Below are 26,052 nucleotides of genomic sequence, written 5' to 3'. Positions count from 1 at the left end.
CAGAGACAAAAGCAGAAAGTACATTTGTTTATTCTTCAGACGTTTATGGGGCTCTTAGTTGGGGGCACTGCAGTAGGTGCTTTTAGGGAGACAAGACACAGGCCCCTGCAGTTGTCTACAGTCTGGTAGAGGAGACTCACAGGCAGCCCCACCCCCAGGATGTTGTCCCCTCTGCCTGTCTCCCGGGTGGAGGCTGCTTACTTGCATGGCCCATGTGCCCTGTGGTGGGCAGCCTGTCGATGTTTTCCCTGGACCTTAATTCTGCCTCCTCCTCCTCTCAGTTGGGAGTTAGGATACAGCCTTTCCATCAGCACCACTCCACATCGTCCTCTCTCCCCCAGGTCCTGCTGGCATCTGGGAAAACCTCACCATCCACGTGACTTCCTAGAGCTAGAGTGTCCCGACCTCGTCTGCACTGGCTCTCAGCCTCCGCTTCAGCCCTACACCACTAACCGCACATCCTGCTGCCCTTTCTCCCTGGCACTTCCTTGCCAACCCCACTGAGATTTCCATTCCCTGGTCTCTTAGATCGTCCTAAGTCTGAACCATTTTCTGGCTTCACTTGCTTCCTAGATTTGGGTGGAAAGGAAAATGGCTGAAGGAAGCAGTAATTCATTCCGGGGAGGGGAGTGGGCATCTTCACCAACATCTCCAATGCTGTCCTTTATATCCTGTACCTTTGCCAAAACCAGCCAGCAAATGCCTAACCCTAGACCAGCCCTCCCATCGCTATCTCCACTCTGGACAAGGAATTGCCAGGTGCCCTGGAGAAAACGCCTGCCCTGCGGTTGCCACCACAAGCACGCGGCCCTCCTGCTCAGCACCCTGCATCCTCACTGCCTTACAATTCCAGATGTTCCCGCACTCTCCAGGTTCAGTGAGGCATCAGAGGCAGTGATGACCACCTCTGGCCACTTCTGGGTCCACCCCTGTCTTCCCCTTCTCTGGGTTCAGAGGGGGAAGTTTTCCTCCTGATTCTGGTTGAGGGTCACCCTTCTCTCTCCAGGATCCCAACCCCCAGTTCCTCTGGTGTATGGTCCCTCTGATTGTTCCCTCCCTCTCTCTGGATCCTACCCCCTCCAACAGTGCTGCCTGCCTTCCCCCACCCCAGCCTTCCTCCTCCTCTTCTTCCCTGCTCCCACAAACCTGGTGTTTGGAGAGTGCCATCTCTGGTCACCCTCCCCATGTCCTTGCTGGCTGCCAGGGACCCTCTCCACACCTTCCTGGCTCTTCTGCACTGGGGACTGTGGGTCTCTCCCCTTTAGTGTATTCACACACTCCCACCTGCACCAGACCATGCTTCCCAGCTGCTTCCTGGACTCTGTGCCATAGCCTCCCTCAGACCCCAGGGGTTCCTGCTGTTCTATGCTTGCCCAGCGCTCTGTTGAAACCTCCCTGCCCACTGTGTTTTCTCTTGTCATTTTAACAACCACACACATTTGTGCCCCTGAAGTCTACGTCTTCGGCAGAGACCCCTTCCCTGAACTACAGGCATCTGTGTTGAAACAACTGCCAGCCATCCCCCGTGGGGTCTCCACAGATGCCCCAAACTCAGTGTGTCCCAAACCGTGCCTAATGCATCTGGCCCATCCCCTCACAATCCCTCCTCCTGGATTTACAAGTCATGTGAGTCTCCAGAAATGCCAGTTCCCCATCTGTTCCATCATCCCTTCTGTCTTCACTAGCCTCTATGACTATGCACATTCCTCAAAGGCATCCGTGCTCCCCCGCCCAACCCCGACACATAGCTACCCGCCCCAGGCCGCCCTGCATCTCTTCCTGCACAACTGGATTGTTGATGTTTGTACACTCCCTCCAACCCTACCCCTGCTCCCACATCCACGGATTTTGCACCTGCAGTTTCAACCAGCTGCCAATCGAAATATTTGGGAAAAAATTCCAGAAAGTTCCAAACAAAACAAACTTGCCAAGTGCAGGCATCTATTTAGTATTTGCCTTGTATTAGGTAATCTTAAATCATCCCTGAGATGATTTAAAAAGTATATGGGAAGGTATGCATATAATACATATTGTACATATGGGACTTAAGCATCCATGGATTTTGGTACCCATGGGGGTCCTGAAACCCATCCCCCACAGATTCCAGACTGTTTATGACTTTTTCCCCTTCTTTCACATTACTGTTTACTTAGGATAAATTTAACAACATAGGATTACCAATCCAGAGGAATAACAGTTTTACATCCCTCGTCATCCACAGCCATCTTATTTCCCAAAAGGGTTTTGCCAGTTTATGCCGACAGTCAAACTTGCATGTGCCAGGTTGACACAATTTTATCAATATTAGTGTTATCTTAATCGCTTATCTAATTTAGTAGGTATAAAGTGTGTTTTGCAGCTTAGAGGCTTACATGTTACTTGAATGTCTTCCATATTGTTTTTGCCAAGCCTACTTTGTCCATTTATCCATGGAGGCTTGAAGTTACACTTTTATTTGGGATGAGCTCTTCCTGTGGTGGTGGATTGAGTGCCACTAGCTCTGCTCATTCAAATGAAAATTTTATTTTTTATTCAATAGAAATTGTTTACAGTTAGTTGAATCTGACATTTTCCTCTGTCCTTTCTTTTTAAAAGAAACCTTTGAAACATTAAAACCATCACTATTTTAAACACCGACGAGGCAGTGTGCCGTGACCGCGTGGCAGGCCTTGGCCTCGAGGGGAGCAGGCTGAACAGTGCTCGGGAACGCAGTGCGAAGCAGAAGTGCCAGCCCCAGCACCGCCGCACGCTGTGCGGCTTCGCTCAGATAATTGTCCTGCTCCCTTGTGTCCTGGCACACAACTCCCAGAGCTTCCTTTGTGCTTCTAGGGAGCTCTTCTCTAGGAGCTGCTAGCTCAGGATGCAAGAAGTTGACTCAAAGTAGGATTGGAGCTTTCACTAAGACCCAGCTGCATTGCTCCACTGAGCGCTGATCCAGTTAGCGGGAATCACCATGAGAACATCATCTCTCTGTGTAATTTTCCATTTGATTTTTTTTAAAGATATTTTTTTGATGTGGGCCATTTCTAAAGTCTTTATTGAAGCTGTTACAATATTGCTTCTGTTTTGTGTTTGGGGTTTTTGGTCTCGAGGCGTGTGGGGTCTTAGCTCCCTGACCAGGGATTGAACCCGCACTTCCTGCATTGGAAGTCTTAACCACTGAACCGCCAGGGAAGTCCCCTCCATTTGATTTTGAGTTAACAACAGAAAAGTGAAATACATTAATACACTTGCAGAATTCTGTCATGGGGCCAAGGTACCCCCTAGGAAGCATTTTCTCTGTCCATAAGACACATACACATGGACATGGAGCAATCAGAAAAAGCAGTTTCAGTAGAAGCACAGGATATGGTGTGCAGGATGGGCCCCGCCAAGCTCCATCTTCACCAAAAGAATGTCATATGGATTTGGACAATAGCCACTGCAGAAGTGACATCTTTTAGAAATATACTCTTCGCCCCCCCCCCCCCCTTCTTGGGGTTATGTTCCTATTTCAAATATGCATTCTCTTTTTTCAAATGTTTAACAATATTTCACATTTTCTTTCAGTCTTCACAGAAAAATATTGCACTGCTAATCACGTGGATAAACTTCCTGGCCCAAGAGACTGGGTTCAGATTCTGCAGGATCAAATCAAACTGGCGAGAAGAAGGTTAAAAAGAGGCTCAGGTATGAATAAGCTGCAAGAAGATTAATTGCAGAAGCCCTCAACTGAATTCTTAGATGTTGCAAAATACAGTTCTTTACTCTCGGATACTTCATTGTCTTTTGTCTTTCGAAGGAGAAGCTTTATATAATTTGCCTTGGTTTTGTATTTTAAAATCTTATTCAAATGATTTTGAAATTCACCCTAAGATTAAACAGTGAAAACTACATCAGGCCATTTATTTTAGCACAAATGAAAAAGATTGCTAATCTCATTGGTAGTTTTAAGTTTGAAACAAGGTCCCTCTTTTATGATCTGTTATGTTACCTATTGGTTTTTTATTTGGATCTGCATGCCTTTATAAAAAGTACTAGTTGTTTAAGGTTAAAAAAAATGAAATAACAATAATCATCCTACCAGAAATACCATGTGAAGTAGAAAGGGCTTTTTAAGTAAAATATTAACTTACCTTTTTTTTTTTCAACCTGGGCTTGGCTATTCTGGGATAATTCTTCCAGGAAAAGTGAACAGCGGTTGCATTTGCCCATTTAGATTTGGGTATCTGCATTTGCAGTCTCCTCAAATTAGCAATGGGACAGTTTACCAGTGAAGAATCCCTTCGGAGTCATTTTTCTGCCATTGTGTAGTTATTATTTTAAAAAATTCCTAATCAAACCTCAGGACCCCTGGCCTTCTAAGAGCCGTCTGTGCTTCTGTGGCTGTGATGTGAGAGTTTGGCAGACAGATTTTATTTATTTTTATTGAAATATAGCTGATTTGCAATGTTGTGCCAATCTCTGCTGTACAGAGTGACTCATCTAACTCATACATTCTTTTCTTATACTCTTTTCCATTATTGTTTACCCCAGGATATTGAATATAGTTCCCCGTGCTGTACAGAAGGACCTTGTTGTGTATCCATTCTAAATACAATAATTTGCATCTACCAACCCCAAACTCCCAGTCCATCCCTCCCCCTCCCCTTTCTCTCTGGCGACCAGAAGCTTGCTCTCTAAGTCTGTTCCTGTCTCGTGGGCGGGCTCATTTGTGCCATATTTCAGACTCCACATATGAGTGACATCATGCGGCGTCCCTCCCTCTGACTTACTTCATCTGGTATGATCATCTCTAGTTGCATCCATGTTGCTACAAATGGCATTATTTCACTTTTTATTGCTGAGTGATATCCCATTGCATATATGTACCATATATTTTCCCATCATCTGGGGAGACAGATTTTAGATGCTAGAATGTCACACTTTGGGATTTAACAGAGATCTGGAGGTTCCATGAGAACAGCAGTACAAACTCAGGAGACTGTCTGTAACACAGCCTCTTGGAATTCTCACCATGAGTAGAAGTAACAGTGACCAAGCCTGCTGAGGAGCCCAGTTACCAGCCCCTGGAAGGAAAGCTCTGGGCTCAGGCTCAGAGTGCCCTTGACAGGACACAGAGCACTGAGGAACCGCGTGGTTTTTCGGTGTGAAAAACCTTATAGTCGGACTTCCCTGGTGGCACAGTGAATAAGAATCCACCTGCCAGTGGAGGGGACACGAGTTCAGTCCCTGGTCCAGGAAGATTCCACGTGCCACAGAGCAACTAAGCCTGTGCACCGCAACTACTGAAGCTCTTACACCGAAAGCCTGTGCTCTGCAACAGGAAACCACCACCGTGAGAAGCCCTAGCACCAAAACACCAAATAGCCCCTGCTGTCCACAACTAGAGAAAGCCCATCAGCACAGCCAAAAATAAATAATAAATAAATAAATAAACCCTTGCAGGTCTATAAAAGTAAGGCAATGGCACCCCACTCCAGTACTCTTGCCTGGAAAATCCCGTGGATGGGGGAGCCTGGTGGGTTGCAGTCCATGGGGTCGCTAAGAGTTGGACACGACTGAGCGACTTCACTTTCACTTTTCACTTTCATGCAATGGAGAAGGAAATGGCAACCCACTCCAGTGTTCTTGCCTGGAGAATCCCAGGAACAGGGGAACCTGATGGGCTGCCGTCTATGGGGTCACACAGAGTCGGACACAACTGAAGCAACTTAGCAGCAGCACCAGCAGCAGCAGGACTCAACTCCTGGATGAGTTTTCTATTAAAAATTTTCCCTTCCTCCTTCTTTACCCTTCTGGCTTCTTTTTACACTTAACTGATTCTCTTTTTATAAAGAGCAGTGGACTACTAATTTAACTGGTAAACAAATGGATTATCGCTTTAGGTAACAAGTCACAGAGAAGTCAGTAGATCCAGTTCCCAGGACTTATGTCTGCTCTTCACTAGCTCTGGCCCTCAGACAAGTCACTAGGTCCTTCTTATCCTTGAGTCTCCATCACTAAGGGGACAAGAAGTACAGCCAGTCTCAGCGCTGTCCTGAGGCTCCTGATGTGTGCTGTACAGGAATGTCTATCAATGCAGTTAGCGTACCTCTCAGAAGAGGTCTGTCTTTGGGCACAGCCGTGCTTGGCAGTGTGGGGGTCCCTGGGGCAGCCACAGTTTCATCCTGAGTCAGGAGACCCACCGGCCTGCTATGCCAGGGCAGCCGCTTTGCTCTTGTGGTCCAGGCGTGATTATCAGTGATGCTCCTTTTGCTCTCAAAGGTTTTCAGGCTTGTACAGTAAGTCATGCCCTCAACCTCATCTTTGTCTCCGGTTTTCACTGCCTCCTGCATCCCCAAATCATCAGCAATAAACAGCACAGTGCGGTGCAGAGGACACGCTGCCCTGCTAGCTCTGGTCTGCCATTTACAATCTCCTGGCAACCTGGACCAATGTTTCAACCTCTGAGCCTTGGGTTCTTCATTTATATAACGAGGCTGATGCCTTCCACGAGGTGTTTTCAGAGTTAAAATTAGATAAAGTATTGCCACTGATGGAGAGCAGATATATAATGCTCAAAAAATGCCCATGACCTTATTCTCCTTCCCTTTGCCAACTCAAAACAAAACAAAGTGACTCTTTTTTCCTTGCACATCTTAAAAGCACTTCTGTGTCTTTCTCCTGGCATCGTTGGTCAGATTTCTTCCCAAAGGGTCTGTGTTCCCAGAGTTCATGTCCCCATCCCAGTTCACTTTATTTCTTACTGGAGGATAATCACTTTACAATGTTGTGTTAATTTCTGCGGACAACATCATGGATCGGTTATATGTATATATATACATAATCCCCTCCCTCCCATCCGACCCTGCTGGGTCATCACAGGTCACTGGCTAAGCTCCCCATGCTTAGAATCCACTGCATTTTGCCCTCTGACTTCACTCCTCTACAAGAACGTTTGCCACGTTCACATCGGATCATCAGATTTCACTTGTTTATATTAACAGTTGAACTTGACCTCCATACTGATTTTTACCCTGTCGAGTCTCCTTCTTGACACGCTCTTCCCCCAGGTTCTGTGATTCCATTCTGGTTCTCTTCTAGATTCCCCCTCCGTGTCTGGGGTCTCCTTCCCTGGCTCTTTCACTTCTGCCTGTCTCCTCTGTTCTGCATCCTCCCTGGTGACGTGCACTGACCCATTGTCCCCAGCATTCGGCTCTAGGCTTGGCCATATCCTGAGACCCGAGTCTTCATTCCCTGTGCCTCTGCTAATGGGGTCTGTTCATGCCCCTCCCCAGATTAAATACATCTGACTTCCTATCGGCTCCCAAATAAAATCCCTGCTCAACACCCCTCTCAGCACGGCATGCATGGTTCTTCACCATCTAGTGCCAGCCTCATCTCCTGCCATCAGCTTCTGCCCCTTGAATCCACATCAGCCCCCTCCCTGGTCTGAAATCGGCTGCCACCCCCACACCCACTTTCTGTCTGCCTGGGAAACATGCAGCATCTGAAAGGCTACTTCCTCCTGGAGGCCTCACAGGCAGCCCAGACACTTTGATCTTCTGCCACCAGAATCATGACAGGGACACACGTCTGTCCTCCACGAGATCCTTGGGAGCAGAGGCTGTGTGTCCCTAAATGTTTAGAGCAGTGTGTGCCACAGCATGGACACGTGGGAATATTTATTGAATGAACCAATGAACCAATGAATAGAAACAAAGGGACAGCAGTCCACAGCAAACAGGACTTAGCTCATCGCAGTCACGTGAAATCCCAGAGAATAACCTGTCGGTTCCTTGAGGTTCCAGTGCTTCCCCACGCCCCCAGAGCCTGGGGGCGGCTGTGTCCTGGGCACCCCTGCAGCCACTCTCCAGATGCCTGGCCTTCCTTCTCAGGTCCTTCCTCTCACTTCTGTTCCCCCATCTCCTCAGTCCTCTTTCTTCCCTCCCAATTGCCGCTTCTCCCAGCTTCCCCCAAAGGTTCAGAGTCGTGGGTCAGGATGCCTGGACCTCACACCGAGTGGATTAACTGAGTAACACCTGGGAAGATCAACCTTCTGCCACGGGTCTCATCTCTTCTCAGACTGAAGGTCCCCTGTCTCCACCTGGCGACGCCTTACAAAGGCCTCCTTGTGACTCTTGACCCCTTAGATCTCAGGCTCCAAGGAAAGAGCTCTTTGCAGCTGACTAGCAGGTGTTAGGAAGGACAGCACCGTGAGTCACCCCTTGTTCAGTGAGCCCTGGTGTCATGTTGGGTGCATGTCTCAGATGATCCCTAATCAAATTTCAAGAATAAGCCTGAACACTGGCCCTGTTAGTATTAAGTCTTATGTTGCCTGAATTCTGCATTAACCCATCCTGACTGTTTTGAGTATGTGAGCACTTGTATCTACCTGTTGCTTTTCAGAGCAAATTCTCAAACCCCCAGAACAAAAGACACTAAGTCTATTATCAGACAGAACTGAGATTTATCACTGTGAAGAGACTGAAATGTAATACAAGGTTACTCCCACGAGCCACAGCCGCCCCACCTGGCCACCTGCTGCCCTGTGGTCCCTGCACCCTGGTCCCAGTCATGCCATCAGCTTCCAGCAAATCTGTACAGGCTCCTTCCACCAAAACCGCTCCCTGTGTTACAAGGGGTGATGGGAGCACACGGAGGGTGTAGGGAGTGCTCGGAGCTCATCGGGAGCTTGCGGGGAAAGGATGGGATAAATTCTCATCCTGACTCTGCTACCTGAGGAGCTGCAGAGACCACCCGGAGGAAGCGGGCTCGGTGTCCCAGAGCCTGCACCTGACTGATGGCGAGTGACTCACTGATCCCTAAAGGACCGGTAAATTCTAGTCTGAAGAGTCGCCTTCGAAGGCAGAAGACGTGCATCGGGTGTAGCGTGCTGGGCCTGCGCTGAGTACACTGGAGAGCACTGTTCTCAGAGACGCTGGACTAGAGCAACAGGCTCCGTTTTGATGTTGTTCCCCACTCCTGTGTATATTTTATACATAAACATGCCTCTTTTTTGTTGTTTTTTTCTGTTGTCGGATGCTGAGACCAATTACTCTAAGCTCTGGCCTCCATTCCCTTCCCTGTAACACACACAGTGGGGACCTTCCTCCACATCCCCCAGATAGATTGGCCAGGGAACACACTTCTTAACCATCTCAGGGTTTGGGTTAGTAATTCCCGTGCCTGTTGGTACAGAATGGGGTGCAGTCTCCGCCCCCCTCCCCCATCTCACCTGCCCAGATGACTGCCTGCCCTGCTCTGGGGTCGCTGTCTTATCTGATTTAGGACTTTTTCACTTCTGGCCCTGGCTTTAGATTTTCTGCTCAGAGAGCTGTGATTGGCACCTTGGCAGTTCTCGCCTGCCCTTCTAGCAGGTTCTATCAGTGTCTGAGAAGTGGAAGGTGACATAGAGACCACACAGAGACCACGGGAGAGCGAAAATGGCAGCGCGTCTGCAGTGACTGCCAAGTCGGCTCTGTCTCCCAGTTTTGTCAAATCTTGCCCCACTTCATTCTCTCCAAGCAGCACGGAAGTGGGACCCCAGCAAACGAGCAGGAGCCACGTGTGTTGCTGTCGTCACGTGATGGGAACTGAGGGGCCGGGCTTCAATTCTATTGCTTGCTCTTTTTGTGTCTCCTTCTTGGTCTAAGTGACAATACAGTGCCTCAAAGGTATTCCACAGCTTCGACCTGATTTATCGTATTTGGCCCAGTTCCTGGAATTAGGTACACAACTCCACCTGGGCAAACAATCAACTCACTGCTAAAGCCAGCCCTCACAGCCTCCAGAAAAAAAAAGGGTGCCTCCCACAGACTTGAAAAGTTGTTCTGCAAATCTAAATAGAAACTCATTCAGGGCTCTCATCACATGTAATAATTTTTCTTCGATAACTGGAATGATTCCTTTCCTGGTGTAGATTTTTTTTTTAATAATTTTCATTAGATTATTTCCTTGGCACGGAAATCACAATTTTTTTGTTGCTGTTGGATCTAAGAGTAAAGCTGTCGCTGCTATTACATTTTTATTGGACTTGTTCAATCTTCCTCAAATCTCACAACTTGCCTGTCACCAGAGAAGAAAGACTGTGAGCTTGTTGTTACAGACAGATGTTATAATTAAATTTAAGTAACAGTCGTGTTCTTCATCTGAGACACTTGGCCCTGTTCGTGCAGCGGTCAGCTGCTAATTTATACATAATCCTTTACAGATGTGGGGGTTGTGTATGTTTGGTTCTTACAGAGCACATATTTTCACAGGCCTGTTTATAAAAAATGAGGATAGCTGAATTACAAAGTGATCAACTTCATCCCTGGAACTGATTTTTGTCATCACCAAGTGAAATGCAGTTTTTCATAGGAAGTAGAGAAAGTTACTAAAGTGTAAAATGAACTAAAACTTGAAGTTTTATAGACTCATAAACCTAGAGAGCAGACCTGTAGTTGCCAAGGGGAAGTGGGGTGAGGGAGGAAAGGCGTGGGATTAGTAGATGCAAACTTTTATACATAGGACAGATAAACAATAAGGCTTTACTGTACAGCACAGGAAGTTACAGTCAATATCCTGGTATAAACCATAATGGAAAAGAATATAAAAAAAGAATGTCTTTATGTATGTAACTGAGTTATTTTGCTGTATAGCAGAGATTGGCACAACATTGTAAAATCAGCTATACTGCAGTTTAAAAAATTAATTTAAAAAACCTGAAGTTTTAAAAATGTAGCTTATAGTGATGCATGTTATATATGTTTGGACTATTAATAGCAAAGAGATTAAGTCAAGGCATTAACCTGAGTCAAGTCCTTGGCAGAGTCACTTACTAGCTGTTTTATTACCTTAGGTAAATTTCTTAATGTCTGACTCCATTGCCTCATTTGTTAAAATGGGCATAAGTTAGACCTACCTTGTAGGGATTGCTAAGGATTAGATGACACGGTGCATATAGTAAGTGCTCAGTAGGTGGTAAGCGTTTAGTAAATGGTGATGCCTATCAGAGCTATTATTATTACTGAAGAAAATTTTAAATCCCAGACAATGAAAGATCATCTTCCTATTTAAGTTCACTGAAACCAATCAGAAGAGAATAATGTCAGGATGTCCCTAGTGGTCCATTGGCTAAGACTCCGAACTCCCAATACAAGGGGCCTGAGTTCAATCCCTGGTGAGGGGAATAGATCCCACATGCTGAAACTAAGACCCAGCACAGCCAAATAAATAAATAAATTTTAAGAGAATAATGTCTTCTAAATATGAAAATAACATGCTTGTTATTTTTTAAATATGAAATAAAATTTTAAAATTTGTTAAACTTGAACAAAATTTTAAATAGCCATAAACTTTTCATGCAGAGAGAAGCACTTAACATTTTAGTGTGAGCGTATTTTGCCCATAAATCTATTGTCAGAATTCTAATCTTACCATTTGTCCCATCTGGATATGTTTTTCATTATTAAGCATTCACCTACATCACCATCTTCTCCAACCAAAACTGGTCTTGACTACTCTCTCGGTGTTTTCTCTTTCTGGTGGGTTTAGCAGGTGAGGGGCGATGGGTTTTTCACGGGCCAGCGTGTGGCAATCTGCAGACAGGATGGTAGAGAGGTAAACGAGGGGAAATCTCTGAATGTCTCCATCCATCTCTGAACCCTGATTGTGTCTAAAATCACAACAATCAGGGACTTCCCTGGCAGTCAGTGGTTAAGACTCTACACTTCCTCTGCAGAGGGCATGGGTTCCATACCTGGTGGGGGAATTAAGATGTCAAGCAGCCAAAAAACAAAACCGCAGCAAGCAGAACAAGAACAAAGCATTAGTTTGCATCCCACCAACTCAGCATTACAGCGTGTTGCACACATCAGCCCTCACCCAACTGCCCTCTTGGGCACACGTGCAGGAAATTCCAACAGAGCCACAGCCTTCAGACAGAGGGAGCAGGCCAGAGTGATCCCAGTAGCTGTGGAATGTTCTGGCCCGTCCACGGTACGTCCGGGAAATTGACAAGCTCATCACTTACCAGGAAACAAACAGGCACCTTCTTTTTTTTGTACTTGGTGGAAGGTTCTCTGTGACAAAAGGATCTACCTTTGGAAAACTCTTCAGGGAGATTGAAATATATGAGATGAGCAGCATTTTGCATTTTAAAGCATAGAAGTCACGAATCTTTTGAAGAAATGCTTATTATTCTGATTTTATCCATGACTTGATGTCAATTTTAGATTGAGTTTCCAGCCATCAGAAAAGGTTTCATTCCCAAGCTGTCATAAGCCTGCCCCACTGGAATGTTTCTGGGGATGACCAGTAAAATTCTGCCATAGGAATTCACTGACCTCCATGCTTTCAACAATCATGTTTAAACAATTCACCCCAGATTCTGGGTATATACTGAAGCCTATGTAAATAAGTGAAAATGAATTGAAATCATCAATGAGTGATACAATAAGGATCATAAGATATAAAAAAATTTACACAAAAATAGATTTTATATCATTAAAAATTTTTTTCATTTAAATAATGCTCCTAAAATCTCTCTAATGTGATCTAACGTAAACTGAGAAGGGAAAAGAAAGGTGAAAACTATTATGTATGCTGGAGTTTTTAAATTGTATTACCGTATTAGGCAGAATGAATGAATGCCTTGAAACTAATGAGATTTGTGTTTTATGTTTGTAACCAGCAGAGGCAGTTGACGGTGATGAACGGCTGGACAGTGTTTCTCTAACCCCAACAGGTAAAACACATTTCCATTTTCATCACCCACTGGAAAATATGGCATATGAGAATATTTGCGTTGAAAATATTTTTAACATCAGAGATGCCGATGCTTGAGCAGACTACTTCCATTAAGAGACCCAGCCCTTAGTCCTCAGAGGAGCTCAGTGCTCTGCGTTCAGGGAGATTTTGCAAATTGAATATGAAAAGCTACAGTTTTCTCACATTCTGTTTCATCTTCTTCAAAACCTCAGAACAGCAAGTCCTAAGAATTTAGTGTCACATTTTGCCTTCCCAAACCTTGGGACATTAAAAAGATATCTATTTTAACATAAAATGATATTTCTGTTTAGGTTGGGGATCATCTGTTTTATGATGGGACTCCTGTCTGTTCTGGCCTCTCCCTCCTTCCCCCAAAAGGCTTTGAGGGGCAGTATCACCACTTTCCCTATAATGGGCACCCTTTGAATACTGTGCTTTGAGTGAGTGAATAAGCTGATCCATCTAGCGGGATGGCTAACACTGTAACCGGATCAGCTGAATATAGCATCTCACTGATGCATCTGCGGCAGGGATAAGCTGCAGACTTCATTCAAACTTATTATTTAACTCTCCAGTAATCCTTCCAACCTTGGACTCTACCTGTGCCTCAGTTCTTACCTGAAAGCCCAAGGGACAGGTGTCCGATCAGCGAGCCACGTGACAGAGTTTATCCCTCAGTTGGTCTCAAGACTCTGTATTGACTGCTCTCGAAATACCTGAAGAGCCTCTACCAACCAAACCCAGACACCCCCTACCCTGCACCTCCCCGACAAAAACCCTGTCAGTGAACAAGCTCAGCTCAGTGTTCTCTCCCTTTGACATGATAAAGCCAGCAACTATGAAAGGCATGTGTAGGAACTCTGCCAGGCCACGTGTACACAGGCAGCACTCACCCTGACTTCAAGGTGCACAGACACACATTAGTGAACTTCAGAGTAGGCACGGCTGCACAAGTGAGAAAGTGCCTTTTCTGTCACTGAGTAAGCAACAGCTAGATGGATAGATAAATGAAATAAACTGCGGAGGCCAACAGCAACCTGCTTCTATCAAGGTCTCACTGGATATAGTCATTACAGAAATGCCAGAAAAGTGGTTTCTCTTCTAGTTTGGCTATGTGTCCATATTTATGAAGGAAGAGAACTGAAATGCATGATCTCTATTGTTCCTGTCCTTCTTTGAGTGTCAGGACAATTCCCATTATCCTTGTTCTGACCTCCCCCTCCCAGTAGAGGCAGGAAGCGCTGCTACTAATGATGAGATTGTCCCCTTTCAGGAGGCCCTCTGGAGGAACCCCTGGCTGTTCTACTTGTATCTGTTGGCCAAAAAGTTCATTGGAAACTTTTGTTTCCAAAGTCTTATGGAAAACCCCCAATGAACTCTTTGGCCAACCCAATACTTTTCAGGGTTCCTCCCCAACCAGCCTCATTGTCCCCAGGGCATTTGCACTGCCCATCCTGGCTACCATCTGCCACAGTGAGCTTTTAAGAAGTGTATTATTTGAAAACCACTCCCCTTGAAATAATACCTTTGCATTTTCCCATCTGAAGATGGAGGCAGAAAGATGTTTCAGATGAGAAAATTGAATCTGGGATGGTAGAACCACCTCATGGAACTGAAAACACTTTCAAGGACTCTGAGAAAAAAGGAACGTTAGAGATCATCTAGTCCCGTCCCTCGTTTTTATCCAGTCCTTTTATTTTACAGGTAAAAAAGCCTGAGGCCCAGAAACACTAAATGACTTTCTCAAGGTCTCACAGCTGGTTGGTGGCCTGGCCGGAGCCTAGGCCTCTGAACTCCCAGCCGGTCCACTGCGTAGCTTTCTTAAACCTTCTCTGCATGTTTCCTAGAGATCGTAAGAATTGATGGATGTACTAATCCCTGTAGGATTCCATTTCAGTGTCGCCCCGTCGTAAGCCGGCCTGAAGTTTGCTGCAGTTCAGCTCTCGGGTTTGTCCTCAGATTCCGAGGCTGTGAGGTCCCAGTGAGGGCAGTTGTGGGACACCCCCGGCAGGTCTTTTCACTAGACTCCTGCTAGAGATTTGATACAAATCACTAGACAGCATGAGAAATAATACCACTTAATCATCTCGGAAAAGGGAAAAGAAGTCACGGATTGGTGCCCGAATCTTGCGGTTGTGGAATTAAATGATCTTGATTAGACTAGCATGTCTCCCCAGAGCCTCTAACCTAAACTCATATCCTGGGGCTTCTCTGAACACAGCGCCACCACCGCATGCTCTCTTCTTATGAGTCTCCTAATGAGACCGTCTGAGACCGTCCCATGCAGCTTCCTTCCTAGATCTGAGACTCACTGGCCAGATCGTCCTCATCTGGTCATCTGGTCTATCTGAGCCAGCCACAGTTGGTCTTTTATGAAAGATTTAACAATGCCTTTATTATCCGGTTAAGGTCTTTTTGCTCCTTCCAAATTCATGTGTGTTGAGGAGGGCTAGGGCAGGGGTGTAACTCCCCAAGTGTTTCTATGAACCAGAACCAACCAGGCCAAGTTTATAGTCAGGCGTCAGATGACATTAATCTCAATCCATCACACTTAAGCAACCTTCTGTTTGTCTAGTTTTAACAAAATGAATACAGATTTTATAGTGGAAAAACATTTTCTTAATTTCTCTTCCCTCAACCCTTTCAGTAAGCGTTTTTGAGCAAGGCCAGGAATCAGCACTGAGTTGGGAGACTTCTGAATTTGAAGTAGGTTAGTGCAGAGTGTACCTAGGCTTAGATTTTGGGGTCATCATTTGGCATCCATTTACATACTTTTAGAAATACAGAAAAGTGTAACAAAGAAAAAGTAAATTACTTTTGCCACCCAGACACAGTCATTATTATTGGGTGTTTTTTTTCCCAGCCTTTTCTCTGTATTTTTTAAAAATTTATATGCTGGAGGTCAAATCCATCCAGTTGGTTCCCTAAGGTTTTGTTCTGTTTTGGTTGACCACCTAATAAGAATTTTCCATTGTATTACAAATCACCATACACATTCTTTTAATAGCTGCACAGTATTCTGTTTTATAGGTAAATCATATTTTATTTAGCCATTTTCTATTGCTGGATAATAGATGTGAACATCCTCTAGAAGTAACACACATTCATGGATTTTCCTGTAAAAAATCATTATTGCAGATTTCTAATGGCCTAAAATTGCTCATCTGGCACACCTAAAGCCTTGGTTAAGAAATAGTGATTTAGAGATAAGACACAGACGCCTCCCCAAGAGGTTCTACGTCTGGCTGTGTCATGGAAGAGCATACAAGCCCTCCCTAGAGAAGGGACCCCCTTCACGCTCTTGTCTCTGTTGTAGGTCATATACTTGACACCAGGAGAGAAAAACCGGAAGACACAGGGACAGCTTTCACTGCCTAGACTTTCCTTTAGTGACCCTGCTCCTTAGTACACACAGCTCTTTCACTTGAATCTCCTCAAAGATCCACTAGTATTTCAGGTCACTGCAAGGTGTGGGCGTTCCGTGGAGCTGACCCGTCATGTCTGAATAGTTTTCATATTCTTTCTTTGTCGTATGCAATAATCAAGCCTCCAATTTGGTCTAAGATTTTTAAAAAATCATCTTTAGAGTTGAACTTTCAGCCTTTTGACATCCAACATATCATTCAGTTGGTTCGTTGTCCATCAAAAAGGAGCAGTTTTCTTTTCTTTTTTTTTTCAATGTGAATATGGTAGAGAGTTTGGAAGCACACATTTTAACATAAATTGCTTCAATGCATTTTATAAAGGAGAGTGGCCCTTTCAGGACTGAAGGAGCAGTGGTGAAAGCCAAGATTAATTAAAACTGTCATCAGCCTCGAAGATGGAAAAGTTGTTTTGGGAGACAGGGTGACTCTAACCTATTAGATGAAATCATTTGTGGCATCATTTCCCCCCAAAATAATCATGTCCCTGATAAGTGCAAATGATACGTGAATTGTCAGGAAAGAAAAACCTTTCACGTAGGTTGTGTCAACACAGTGACGAAATACCTAATTGAAAGGTGAGAAACTCAGAGTAAGCAGCCTTCCACATGATACCCAACAACTATTTTAACATATGGCTCTAACTGAGTAGTCCAGGCTTGTGGCATCATGTGGCAACTGGCCACAAATGTACTTACCCTTCACACTTCATTCAGTTCTAGCACACGTGCTCTCCACTTGATATAAAACCAACCAATGAAAATGTGGGTTCATTTCCAAGAAGTATTTTGGCATGTGGGTATTTGTTTTACAGAGAGATTTATCTCCAGATTCCTTTCTCTAGTTGAGATGGTGAATTTAAAATAAGCCTATTTGTTTAGAAGCATTACTTTTACACCTCATTTACTGTAGAAAGCAAATTTCCTTGAATCTTTGACACTTGACCCAAAGGCCAAAAGTTGGCTTGAAAGGAACTTGGAGAGCACAAACACCAAACCTTGGGAAAGGGTGGTATGCTACACTGTCATTTAACACATGTCCCTAACACTTATTTGATCGAAGCAGAGAGTGTTAGGGCTCAGAGTTATAGCTCAGGCCCTCAGTCCCATCCCCTCGTTTTGCGGTAAGGCGGCTGACGAGTGAGGGCTAGGGCCATCCTGGGCTGGGCAACAACTCGTCAACTAGCTAGCGAAACCAGGAGCCTCAATTCCTTCCTACCCTATCCAAGGTACTTGTGCCATACATGTGACACAGGGCAGTTGACCTTGAGCCAGGAGGAGAGCTCCAGGGGGATTCTGGAATCCACTAAAGACCAGCTAGTTAACCCAAGGCCATGGGAGGCGTCCCTGTAAAGTGACAAGGCTGGTCCCAGTGTGCTACATCTCATCCATGTGTGTCTTTTGTCTCCTTTTTGGAGCCTCCAGGAAGGTTCAGAGAAATGGTTTCCATCACAAGTTTAGTCAGCCTTTTCCATTTCAGGCCAGTTAATAAGCCCTTCCCTGAAACCCACCCCTCTGTTCATCACAGAGTCTAACGAAGTACTGTGAACCGAAGCTTTTGTTTTTCTGCAAGGCGTGTTTTAAAATTTGTCTTCTGCCTCTCGGAAGGAAGTCTTAAGGGAATTGAAAAGATTAATTAGTGACCTTTCACCTCTGTTACAATACTATGAATACGATGAATAGGTTGGGAATAAAGGTAGAAACATTTACCTTACGGCTGTGGAATCTGTTAAATATACACCATGAAACTTCAAAGCACTTCCTGCCAAGACTGGGCGAGAGCTTGAATTTTTCACTACTTGAGAGGGGGGTGGGGATTGTTCAGCTCACAGATATGTGCAATGGATTCACAAATTGGAAATATGTGTTGTAAAACTGCAACGGCAAAATCATTTTTGTAAATTAAAAGTGTATTTGTGTTTACTTAACTGTGACTACTGTTCAGACTCTACTCAGAAATCCTTTTTATAGGCTTTCTTAGCAAAAAAAAAAAAATTATTCCATACCTATGGATCATGTCTCAATCTTCTGTATATATGTTTTATTAATATGTAAATATTTAGATTTTTTTAAGATTACTATGTTCTTTAAAAAAAAAATTCCACGCAAGGCTAGTTGTGAAAATGGTGTATAACATGTGTTGTGATATCAAGTCCCAAGACGCCCTTTATGTCTGTTCTGGAAGAAAACAATAAATTACTTTAATTGAATGCGCCTGTCTCGTGCCTGTGTGCCAGCCCTCCCGTGTTTATGAAGAGGAGCCAGTGCAAGCCATTAATTAAAAGGTATTTATGAATACTCTGGTGATCTTACGTGAAAGTTTTATCATCTCTTTATGAAGTTAATTTTAAAAAATAAACGCACGGACCAGATTGCCACCAGAAAGAGTGTCTTGGAGCGTCTCAAGTCACAGGCTATGCCTGGCGATCAGATCAATGGCAAGCCCCACAGTAACACTTGAGCAGTAAGTACTGATATGTTTGAAGCCTAATTTTAAATGAATTAGGTGCCTTCATAATCTTCACTTAAAAGGTTAAGCCCCGCTTCTATGGAAACAACACATCAGAAGGACAAGTCAGTCTCCTCTAATGCAAAGTGGCTGTTCAAACCTAATTGCTTTTATTCTCCTCTCTGAACACAGAAGGGTGCTACTTTTCATGGGTCCTTGCCCCCTCCTGCCTCCAAAGGCCCCCCCGGGAGGGTCTGTCAGCTCTGTCCAGGCTTTGGTTCAGGTCCAGTTCTTGGGCCCTTGTTTGGGGGTATGGGGGTGGTGGGGCTAGTCTACCGCTGGGAGGAGGGTAAGAAAGCCGTTGGACTTCAGGAATGAAGGTGACAAGGGTGAGCTGCTTGGAAAGAAAGGAAATTGAAACTCCTGCCAACTGGTCCTTCATGAACCCTCCATGTACCCGCATCCCTTGGAAGCTGAGGGTCTGGCCCCAACCTGCCCCTCATGCTAAACTGCTCCCCTGCCCGCCTCCCCCCAGCCCCCACTCCACTGCCACACACAGGGCTCGACATGGCCCTTTTACCAGGGAGTTTTTTTTTTTTCAATTATTGCTATGTCATGTGATTTGGCCCCGGGACACCTTTGTTCCCACCTACTGGTGAAGATCTGTGCTCTCCAGTTCTCCTGGTTGACACCCTGGAGAGCTTTTCTCATCCAGTGAGGGGAGGGGGTCGAGTTTCACCACCAGAAGGGGCACCACTTGCATTTTTTTAGAATAAGAGCTCACACACCTGCCTCACTTGTCTCCCTCCTACAGGCCCGCCCTTAAAACTAAGTATGGGTGGATGGCGGCTAACTCATCTCCCAGTCCTGCCCTCCCAGTCCTGCCCTCCGAGTCCTGCCCAAGCATTTACTGAACGCTCGTTGTCGGTAGATGCTGTGTTGGTTTAGCACAGCCAGGGTTGGGAAGCAAGGGTTGAGGGCTGGAGCTGGGGCAGCCTGGGACCATCCCACAAAATGGGGCGGCTGTGGGGGCCACTGAAGGATTCTGAGTAAGAGGTCTGATCAGAGTTACAGGCACCCTTGATGGGTCTGGCTAAAGTCTGGCATGTTAAGTTGAGGGGAGGGGCACTCAGGAGCATGGAGTCCCATTAAGAAATGGTGGGAACAACTACAGATGGATAGAGGACCCCAGAGGACCAAGCCCCACATGCTAAAGCACAGGAGGACCAAGAGGACTCAGTGATGCACTAGCTCGGCTGGAGGAGGGAGTGCAGCCTGCGGGAGGAAGTGTGGAAGACGACACCCAGGTCTCCGGCTGGAGAACCATGAGATTGGAAACATGGGGGCAGGGGCAGTTTGGGAAGAGATGACAGAGTGCACATGGCACTCTGTTTCTTCCTTCAATGAGTGGTCGCTGAACCCTTAGGGTCTGCCTGGTACAGTCTGGGGGCTGGGAGCACAGCCGTGAGCCCCAGGGAACATCAGCGCTTTAACTCTGTTGAGTTCCTGAGTTCCGGAACAAGAAGAGGGAACTTAAACTGAGCAGCTTTGTCCCAAGCTAGAGCTGATCAAGATTTGAAGCCCCATTCATTCCACATAATTCAAGTCTGAACTAAACTACATCATAACAGAGGGGTCTGTCAGCTCACGAGAAGCCCCTAGTCCCCATCAAGTCACAGTCTTTCAGTCCCTTTGGGTCACTTACCATGCTCTGAGATTGTCTTATTTATGTTTATTATCTGTTTTCCCTCTGGAATCTAAGCACCATGATGTCACAGGGATGTTTAAGGCCACATAGATTTCAGTCCTTGGGGAAAACATGTTTTCAGAACCCCCGCTTCCCATCCTCTCCAGCAGAGGCAGACTAGGACACACGCTTCCCTCACCCTCTTCTGTGTCCCATAACCTTCAATCACATGGACTTCCTGTCCCTATGTTGACACTTCATAAGTGTCTGTAACTGCTGGAGTTATGGGTGCTCCCCAGTAGAATCCAGTCACTAATGATTCAGAACAAAGCTTTGAATTTTCACAAACCAACTCTGTTTGCATTTTTGTAACCTCTGAAGGTATGATATTGATCATCCCTCCCAAAATACATATTATACGCATGCATGTATTATTTATTTCTATTTCGTTACCGGTGAAATTAAAAGAATGTAAAATGAGTCATAATGGGAAAGCTGAAGAACAATAAAGAAATGGCGCCCTTGTGGGAGAATCCACAGCATTCTGTGCTTTTATACTGATGTTCCAAATAGACTCAATACTTATGGGCCTTTTAATTGTGTTTCACTTTTTTTTTTTTTTTTTTTGCCATTTTTATCTGTTAAGGCTGAGAAATTGAAGGACATTTTAAACTTAAACTTTGAAACTAAGCTACTTAAGCTAATTCCTTTAAAACACATTTCAAACATGAAGCTGAACAGTTGAAACTGCTACTGGCCTGGGTCCTCTCACCATGGATAACTCGGAAAATGTTTTTGAAATGTTTGAAGCCCATATGCAGAGCTACAAGGGCGATGACCCACTTGGTTAATGGGAAAGCTACATGCAATGGGTAGAAGAGAATTTTCCTGAGAATAAAGAATACTTCAGTTCACTTGCTCAGTCGTGTCTGACTCTTTCCAACCCCATGGACTGCAGCATGCCAGGCCTCCCTGTCCATCACCAATTCCTGGAGTTTACTCAAACTCATGTCCATTGAGTCAGTGATGCTGTCCAACCATCTCATCCAGCCATTCTCCTCCCGCCTTCAATCTTTCGTAGCATCAGGGTCTTTTCAAATGAGTCAGTTCTTCGCATCAGGTGGCCAAAGTATTGATGCTTCAGCTTCAGTCCTTCCGATGAATATTTAGGACTGATTTCCTTTAGGATTGGCTGGTTGGATCTCCTTGCAGTCCAAGGGACTCTCAAGAGTCTTCTCCAACACCACAGTTTGAAAGCATCAGTTCTTCAGTGCTCATCTTTCTTTAGAGTCCAATTCTCGCATCTATACATGACTACTGGAGAAACCATAGCCTTGACTAGATGGACCTTTGTTAGCAAAGCAACGTCTCTGCTTTTTAATATGCTGTCAGTTCAGTTCAGTCACTCAATTGTGTCTGACTCTTTGCGACCCCATGAACCGCAGCACGCCAGGCCTCCCTGTCCATCACCAACTCCCGGAGTTCACCAAAACCCATGTCCATTGTGTCAGTGATGTCATCCAACCATCTCATCCTGTGTCATCTTCTCCTCCTGCCCTCAATCTTTCCCAGCATCAGGGTCTTTTCAAATGAGTCAGCTCTTTGTATGAGGTGGCCAAAGTATTGGAGTTTCAGCTTCAACGTCAGTCCTTCCAATGAACACCCAGGACTGATCTCCTTCAGGATGGACTGGTTGGATCTCCTTGCAGTCCAAGGGACTCTCAAGAGTCTTCTCCAACACCACAGTTCAGAAGCATCAATTCTTTGGCGCTCAGCTTTCTTTATAGTCCCACTCTCACATCCATACAAGACTACTGGAAAAACCATAGCCTTGACTAGATGGACCTTTGTTGGCAAAATAATGTCTCTGCTTTTTAATATGCTGTCTAGGTTGGTCATAACTTTCCTTCCAAGGAGTAAGCGTCTTTTAGTTTCATGGCTGCAGTCACCATCTGCAGTGATTTTGGAATCCCAAAATAATAAAGTCTGTCAACGTTTCCATTGTTTCCCCATCTATTTGCTATGAAGTGATGGGACCAGATGCCATGATCTTAGTTTTCTGAATGTTGAGCTTTAAGCCAACTTTTTCACTCTTCTTTCACTTTCATCAAGAGGCTCTTTAGTTCTCCTTCGCTTTCTGCCACAAGTGTGGTGTTATCTGCATATCTGAGGTACTGATATTTTCCCCAGCAATCTTGATTCCAGCTGTGCTTCATCCAGTCCAGCGTTTCTCATGATGTACTCTGCATATAAGTTAGATAAGCAGGGTGACAATATACAGCCTGACGTACTCCTTTCCTGATTTGGAACCCGTCTGTTGTTCCATGTCCAGTTCTAACTGTTGCTTCTTGACCTGCATACAGATTTCTCAGGAGGCAGGTCAGGTGGTCTGGTATTCCCATCTCTTGAAGAATTTTCCACAGTTTGTTGTGAACAACTTCATCAGAGCATCTAATGAAGGAATTTTTAGATAAGAAGTGATACCACAGTGACCCAAGGTTCATCAACCATTGTTTAAAATTTGCCGAGTGCAACAGTGACCATCAGTTTTTTGAGTTTCTGTACAACCAGGGGATCAGAACCTGGTCAGCTCCTCTGTCAAACCTAGGGAGCTACTGCAACAACAGTACAGGATGTTTCAGACATGCCTCACTAAAACAATTTGCCAACTCAAGTGAGAACCTCAGCACCTCTGCTTGATGCTCAGATTTTAAATCAAAGGTAACTCAAAATCAAATCCAGGAAATAACTCAGCCTGCATTTCTAAGAATCAGAGTCCACAACTTTCTGGAGCAACACCTGCAGCTGGTGATAAAGGGTTGAACATGGAACAAAGGGTGATCATGATTTCTAAATTGGGATATTCTGCACACCCATCTACGGCAGACAAAGATGATGTTCAGCAGTTTGTCATGTATTGCAAGGAGAAGCTTATTCGCGGAGAATCGGAGTTTTCCTTCAAAGAGCTGAGAGCCCAGAAATACTATCTATGGAGAAAGCATGAACAATGGTAAATGAAGAGAGACATTATATGAAAAGGAAAGAAGCAAATGCTTTTGAAGAACAACTATTAAAACAGAAAATGGATGAGTTTCATAATAAGTTACAGCAAGTAGCAGAGATGTCTCTTGAGAACCTGCCCTCTTCCCAGGGGATGTCTGAAGTCAGTCCAGCATGTTTGGGGACACACACAGACTCCCAGCAGGAACTAAGAGCTCTGAGTCTTCCAGCCATCCCTCAGCAGACCTTGAAGAATGCAGACGAGAAACCCAGAGAGGCAACTTCTGTTCCTCTTATGGCAAATGCTGTCACCACTGGTTTGGTGTTCCCAGCCGTCAACCAGAGTGTAGCTTGCCCGGTTCCTTTGGCAGGCCAGCCAGTGATGGACGCCATGTTTTCAGGGGCCAGCAAAGATGCCAGATATGTGAACAAAAGTACTCATGAATTTAGGCCACAGAGTGGAGCAGAAATCAAAGGAGGGTGTGAAACACAGAGGTTATTAACACAAGTTCCTTTCACACAACTCCAAACACATCACTGGCACTGGTTCAGGCAACACCATCCAAAGTGCAGCCATCACCCACCGTGCACACAAAGTAAGCTCTCGGTTTCATCGTGAATATGTTTCAGGCTCCTACAGTTCCTGATATTTCTGATGACAAAGAGGAATGGCCATCTCTAGGTCAAAATGAAGATGCATTCGAAGCCAAGTTTCAAAAAAAATGTAACATCTTCTGGGGCTTGGGGAGTCAGTAAAATCATCTCTTCTTTGTCATCTGCTTTTCCTGTATTTGAAGATGGAAACAAAGAAAATTATGGATTACCAGAGCCAAAAAAATAAACCTGCAGGAGCCGGGACCTTTGGAGAACGTTCCATGAGCTGGTTTCCTACAAAACCAACTGAAGTGCCTCACACTGATGAGTTTCTGGATGATTCAGCCATGGGGGATGTCCACTGCAACAAAAGCCTGGCGCCCAGCCCCTGCAGCCCAGGAGACTTTAGGTTCGCCATGCAGCTCACGTCTATGCCCTTCCAGAGGCTTCCTGTGGACTCCATGCACCCACTGGAAGATAAAGAAAATATGGTAGCAAACCAGTACACCCATGTGGCTTTGGATTCTTTCAAAGGAAACAAGATGGAACCCTTGAAAGAGAGAAAGTTCAGTCCAACTGAAGAGATAAGCCGAGACTCAGTGTGCCTCACAGATGTCCCTTCTGCATTCTTGCTCCGTCTGGGCCAGCCTGCTGCAGCCATGCTGACCAGCAAGGCAGAATGGGATCCCCTGACTTTGCCATTGCAGAGGATCCGGCAGAAGCCAGCGCCGGGCTCCAGGCTGAACTGATGCAGGCTGGCTCGCTTGGGATTGTAGACGTTCCAAACTTCACTGTTGAGAATTCCTGGGATGAGGAATTGATTCTCAAACTTTTATCCAGGCTTTCTAAACCAGTGAGTTCCTATCCAAATACTTATGAATGGACATGTAAGCTTCCAGCTGTCAAGCCCAAGACTGAATTCCAATTAGGCTCTTTGCTGGTCTACGTTGATCACCTTCTTGGAGAAGGGGCTTTTGCCCAAGTCTATGAAGTTACCCACGGAGATGTGAACAATAGCAAAAATAAGGAGAAATTTGTTTTTAAGGTAAACAATCTGTACAATATAGAAATGAATTTTAGAAAAACAATTAAGCTTATGCAAGTGTGTTAAATGGAGAACACTCCTAAACTCCAGATGTGCATGCTCTCCAAAATGATGCCATCCAGATTCCAAATGTCGAGGGCCCTCGATGTGAATAGGGAGCAAAAAAAAAAAAAAATCCATCTTACAAAGGAAATTGAGCATCCTAAATTGGTTCAGTGAAGTGGTGGACCAACTGCACATTCCAGTAGGAGAATTGCTTTCTGCCGTCCTCGAGCAATGGAGGGAGGAAGGATACATTACAATAGATGGCACTCACTCTGTATATGACCGAATTAAGAATTCTTCTACACTGACGTATTCCTAACCACTGAATAGGGGGAAATCAGGCTCAGTTAACAGTCCCCTTCCTCTCTTGTAATCAACACTGCAGCACTGCACTGTCTTTAGGAGAAGTATCTCACTGGTGTGAAGCAATGCCACCTTCCTCCACTGCGACCTCACAGACGCTCCCTGTAACACAGACCCAGAGCTGTGGGCATCTTGGACTCAGTACGAGTTTGCTTGTTTCTGTGGTTTGTGTCATGGACAGTTCAAGTGTATGCGTCCTCCCTGCCTCCCTGGAAGCCATAGCCACAGCTGGTCTTTCCCTCTCTCTGGGTGGATGGGCTCAACGGTCATGGAGGACTGGGTATATTTTAAATGTCCAGCTGACTCCTGGATGTTGGCTGGTGGTCATATTAAGAGCTGCTGCTGCTGCTAAGTTGCTTCAGTCGTGTCCGACTCTGTGTGACCCCATAGACGGCAGCCCACCTGGCTGTCCTATCCCTGGGATTCTCCAGGCAAGAATACTGAAGTGGGTTGCCATTTCCTTCTCCTATGCATGAAAGTGAAAAGTGAAAGTGAAGTCGTGTCTGACTCCTAGCGATCCAGTGGACTGCAGCCTACCAGGCTCCTCCATCCATGGGACCTTCCCGGCAAGAGTACTAGAGTGGGTTGCCATTGCATATTAAGAGAGAAGAGCCCAAATACACTTTGATAATGCTGAGGCTAGCATTTTGACATACAGCTTTAGAATATGAGCAAACTCTCAGAGATCAAAAAATGACTTTTGATTGGAAAGTACCCAATGACTTTAGAGGTGG

General features: G+C 45.2%; 1 protein-coding gene and 1 pseudogene across 4 annotated transcripts in view; both read left to right on the top strand.

The window, feature by feature from the left end:
- BEND7 (BEN domain containing 7) overlaps window positions 1-18,284 on the top strand; it is an 85,763-nt gene extending 67,479 nt beyond the window's left edge. The window contains exons 7-9 of one of the 4 annotated variants that reach the window (XM_052650907.1): window positions 3,550-3,669; window positions 12,638-12,691; window positions 14,419-18,284. In XM_052650907.1, coding sequence (XP_052506867.1) covers window positions 3,550-3,669; window positions 12,638-12,691; window positions 14,419-14,432 — 188 coding nt within the window. In that variant the 3' untranslated portion in view covers window positions 14,433-18,284. Of the gene's footprint in view, window positions 1-3,549; window positions 3,670-4,515; window positions 4,553-12,637; window positions 12,692-14,418 lie in introns of those variants that run through there. The other 3 variants (XM_052650908.1, XM_052650906.1, XM_052650909.1) reach the window with 3 other exon arrangements.
- A 2,760-nt stretch (window positions 18,285-21,044) lies between these two features.
- LOC128058662 (mitotic checkpoint serine/threonine-protein kinase BUB1-like) lies at window positions 21,045-24,976 on the top strand (annotated as a pseudogene).
- Window positions 24,977-26,052: the final 1,076 nt, after the last annotated feature.

Source organism: Budorcas taxicolor, chromosome 13 (assembly GCF_023091745.1).
Source record: "Budorcas taxicolor isolate Tak-1 chromosome 13, Takin1.1, whole genome shotgun sequence".
Taxonomy (NCBI): domain Eukaryota; kingdom Metazoa; phylum Chordata; class Mammalia; order Artiodactyla; family Bovidae; genus Budorcas; species Budorcas taxicolor.
This window is presented reverse-complemented; position numbering and strand designations above follow the sequence as displayed.